This window comes from Gadus morhua, chromosome 1 (assembly GCF_902167405.1).
Source record: "Gadus morhua chromosome 1, gadMor3.0, whole genome shotgun sequence".
Classification (NCBI taxonomy): Eukaryota; Metazoa; Chordata; class Actinopteri; order Gadiformes; family Gadidae; genus Gadus; species Gadus morhua.
In genome coordinates this window covers 6,233,755-6,238,201 of record NC_044048.1, presented here as the reverse complement: position 1 = coordinate 6,238,201, position 4,447 = coordinate 6,233,755, and the positions used below count along the sequence as shown (strand labels likewise).

General features: G+C 45.8%; 1 protein-coding gene across 1 annotated transcript in view; it reads left to right on the top strand.

Moving 5' to 3' along the window:
- Positions 1-202: 202 nt before the first annotated feature.
- Positions 203-4,447, top strand: part of atp2b3b (ATPase plasma membrane Ca2+ transporting 3b) — a gene marked incomplete at its 5' end in the record, with an annotated part of 19,940 nt that continues 15,695 nt past the window's right edge. Inside the window, 5 exons of the mRNA XM_030363981.1 lie at positions 203-293; positions 409-515; positions 930-1,121; positions 2,799-3,012; positions 3,915-4,126. Coding sequence (XP_030219841.1) covers positions 203-293; positions 409-515; positions 930-1,121; positions 2,799-3,012; positions 3,915-4,126 — 816 coding nt within the window. The remainder of the gene's footprint in view (positions 294-408; positions 516-929; positions 1,122-2,798; positions 3,013-3,914; positions 4,127-4,447) is intronic.

Below are 4,447 nucleotides of genomic sequence, written 5' to 3'. Positions count from 1 at the left end.
TCTATGTAATACATTGTGGTGTTTTTTGTAATTGCTGCTAATATATGCACCGAAGAGGAGCCCTGAGAAAATCTCTCTCTAGATGCAGGTCTTTGATCATTTATGGCCCTGAAAACACCCCCCAGATACACTCACACACACTAGTGATATCCAGTGAGAGCCTAGGGGTAGCTAATGTATTCCTGCTGCACTCTGCCATTGACAGATTGAACAGGAGCGTATTGATAAGATCTGGCCCAAGCTGCGGGTGCTGGCACGCTCCTCTCCCACGGACAAACACACCCTGGTCAAAGGTACGGCTGGGAGCCACAAACACACGCAATGCATTTTGCACTTTGACACACGTGTAAATGTTTTGCTTCCCCCACACCAATACGTGCACTAATTGCATGTGCTGAATGCATCCAGGCATCATTGACAGCACCGTGCTGGAGCAGAGGCAGGTCGTCGCGGTAACAGGGGACGGAACCAATGACGGCCCTGCTCTGAAGAAGGCTGACGTCGGCTTCGCCATGGTAACATACTCGGATATTATGTAACGCTGCTCATGCTGAAGCCATTCTGCCCTCATCGTTATGAATCACTTTCCACGGTATCTGTTTGAGGGAAGAAAAGTAAAGGCTAAAAACATTTATATTCATCCCACAAAGAGTAAACGAAAGTTTTATTTTTGGGAACATGGAGTCCGCCCCAGTACACGCACCTACCAACCTTATCTTAGAAACACTAAGAACACTCATCTGGAAACCAAATCTCTCCTTTCCTCACCTCTCCTCCCCTTTCCTCCCCTCTCCTCCCCTCTCCTGCCTCTCTCCTCCCCTCTCCTGCCCCTCTGTCCCCCTCCTGCCCCTCTCTTCTCTCCTGCCCCTCTCCTGCCCCTATCCTACCCCTCTCCTCTCTCCTGCCCCCTCCTCCCCCGCCCCCCCCAGGGAATCGCCGGCACAGATGTGGCCAAAGAGGCCTCTGACATCATCCTGACGGACGACAACTTCAGCAGCATCGTGAAGGCGGTGATGTGGGGGAGGAACGTCTACGACAGCATCTCCAAGTTCCTCCAGTTCCAGCTGACGGTCAACGTGGTGGCCGTGATCGTGGCCTTCACCGGGGCCTGCATCACTCAGGTGGGCCATGGGGGCCACTGAGTTGGATCAGGGTGGGGGGGGACTGAGAGCTTGGAGCCCATGCTGACCCACAGTGAGAATTTCTCATATAGAGGATTGTTGTTGGAGGTCAAACAAGGTGTAGCTGCAAACTCTTCTAAAGAGCTTCAGCATCTTTAAGTATGTGGACACAGCCAAGTAATGTGCACGTAGTATGTAGTATAGTACAGCAAAGTATAGTATGTATAGTATGTAGCATAGTAAACTATAGTCCAGTATATATAGTATGTAGTATAGTATGGTATGTAGTATAGTACAGTATAGTATAGTATAGTATAGTATGTAGCATAGTAGAGTATAGTACAGTATATATAGTATGTAGTATAGTACAATATAGTATAGTATGTAGTATAGTACAGTATAGTATAGTATTTATAGCATGTATATAGTATAATATGCTACAGTATAGTATAGTGTAGTATAATACGGTATAGTGAAGTATAGTATAGTATAGTATATATAGTAAAGTATGATACAGTATATTATGAATAGTATAGTATTTTGAATATGTATAATATAATATGGAATAGAATAGATTAGTATATATAGTATAGTAGTATAGTACAGTATTATGAAGTATAGTTAAGTATAATACAGTATAGTATAGTAGAGTATAGTAGAGTTAAGCAATAGATCACGCCAGGCTGTGGTATGTGCTCATTATACCACTGTTAAGGGGCGTTGTCCGGCCCCGACGCGCAGCGGAGGGCCGGCGACCCCCTTCACAGTGGTATAATGAGCACATACCACTGACTGAAATGATCTATTGCTTTTATACAACGGTTACTATTATGGCAAAACGAAAGTCATAGACACACTACAAAAAAAAGTGTGACACACTGAAAAAAAACAAGAAAGTCAAAGTAGCTGTTTTATTAAAGAATACAAAAAAGTAGTCCCTCCTGGCTGCCTTCAAAATGCACGACGGTCGCTATGCAACACACTTTGAGCAGTTCACTCGCCGTGTGCCTAAGCTTTCGTTAGTTCTCCATCGCCTTGCTCATCCCGGAGTAACAAAATGTACATCCTCTCCATCATTCAACATATTTTTTACTTTGTAACTGTTTCTACCTCCAGGCGCGGAGTGATATGCAAACTTTCACAAAATGATCGGGCGTCATAGCAGTTATGTATACACTCATTATACAACAGTTAGGAACCAATCAGATCGCTGGATTTAAGCCACCCGTTGTATAATATAGTATAATATGTAAATATAATATGGAATAATATAGTTTAGTATGTATAGTATAGTACAGTGTAGTATAGTATGGTATAGTATAGAATGGTATGGTAGAGTATAGTCGAGGTGTTCATAAGGTTTAATTTATAGTTATATATGTCGTCACACTGTGTGTCTCCTATTATTTTATGAAACAGACACAAACTCCTTTGGGCTCATTCCTTTTCTCTTAACTTGGAGGCTAATAAACAGACCCTGCTTCTGATTCAGATCCTGAATGTGTGTGTGCATGTGTTGTTTGTGTTGTGTGTGTGTGTGTGTGTGTGTGTGTGTGTGTGTGTGTGTGTGTGTGTGTGTGTGTGTGTGTGTGTGTGTGTGTGTGTGTGTGTGTGTGTGTGTGTGTCTCAGGTCTTCCTGCAGCTCTGACCCTCTGTGTGTGTGTGTGTGTGTCTCAGGACTCTCCCCTCAAGGCGGTGCAGATGTTGTGGGTGAACCTGATCATGGACACCTTCGCCTCGCTCGCCCTGGCCACCGAGCCTCCCACCGAGGCCCTGTTGCTACGGAAACCCTACGGCAGAAACAACCCGCTCATCTCCCTGACCATGATGAAGAACATCCTGGGGCACGGCATCTACCAGCTAGTCATCATCTTCACCCTGCTCTTCGTCGGTACAGCACACAAACACACTCAGACACACGCACACACCCACACGCACACACCTGCACGCACACACACACACACACGCACACACACACACACGCAGGCACGCACCCACGCGCACAAACACGCACACACCTGCACGCACACACACACACACACACACACACACACACACACACACACGCAACACACACACAAGCACAAACAAACACGTATACACACATACACATACGCACATGCACACACACACACTGGAACACACACGCACATTCACACACAAGTACACACACGCACACACACACAGACACACATTCACAGACACTGACACACACGCATGCACACGCACACACAAAGAAACTAACTTGAACTGTACACCTGTGTAATTATAGTTAAGAGGAATGAACTAAAGGTAATTAAGGGTTCCAATAACCTTTCCTGATGTGACCCACCTTCGGAGACACTATTGGCTGTTGTGCAATCCTTTTGACAAACTCATGTCAAGACCCAGGCAGAAAAAGTTGTCCATGTACATTATCCCACGCTCAGTGTTTAAACGTACTTACCATCAAATCAAACAGACAACTCTCTCCCAGTCCCCCCACTCTGTCCCCCCACTCTGTCCCAGTCCCCCCACTCTGTCCCCCCACTCTGTCCCAGTCCCCCCTATCTGTCCCAGTCCCCTCATTCTGTCCCAGTCCCCCCACTCTGTCCCCTGGTCTGAGAAGCACTGCAGGGTTACAAGAGATAAGCCATACATCCAGCACACAGAACAACACGAGTCCTCATGTCCTCATGTCCTCATGTCCTCATGTCCTCAGTCCTCATGTCCTCATGTCCTCATGTCCTCATGTCCTCATGTCCTCATGTCCTCATGTCCTCATGTCCTCATGTCCTCATGTCCTCTCCCCAGGCGAGCATATCTTCAACATCGACAACGGCCGCAACGCCCCGCTGCACTCTCCGCCCTCGGAGCACTACACCATCGTCTTCAACGTCTTCGTCATGATGCAGCTCTTCAACGAGATCAACGCACGCAAGATCCACGGAGAGAGGAACGTCTTCGACGGCATCTTCAAGAACCCCATCTTCTGCTCCATCGTGCTGGGCACCTTCCTCATGCAGGTGAGGAGGAGGAGAGGAGGAGGAGGAGGAGGAGGAGGAGGAGGAGGAGGAGGAAGTAGGAGGAGGATGTCAGGTCAGGGAAGGGGAGGAGCTAAATAGAAAGATAGCGTTCAAATGACTAAATATTTGAAAAGGAGATACAATTAAATCGAAATATGTAATTTATTATGGAAACATGAATTCATAAATAAAAGAATGCACACAAAACATAAAAAATACTTATACAATTATATATATATTTCATGTTTCTATAATGATATATAATCTGATACTTCTCCTATAGTCTCTTAACAGCCATTCATAAATTACGTTTGTGGCCTT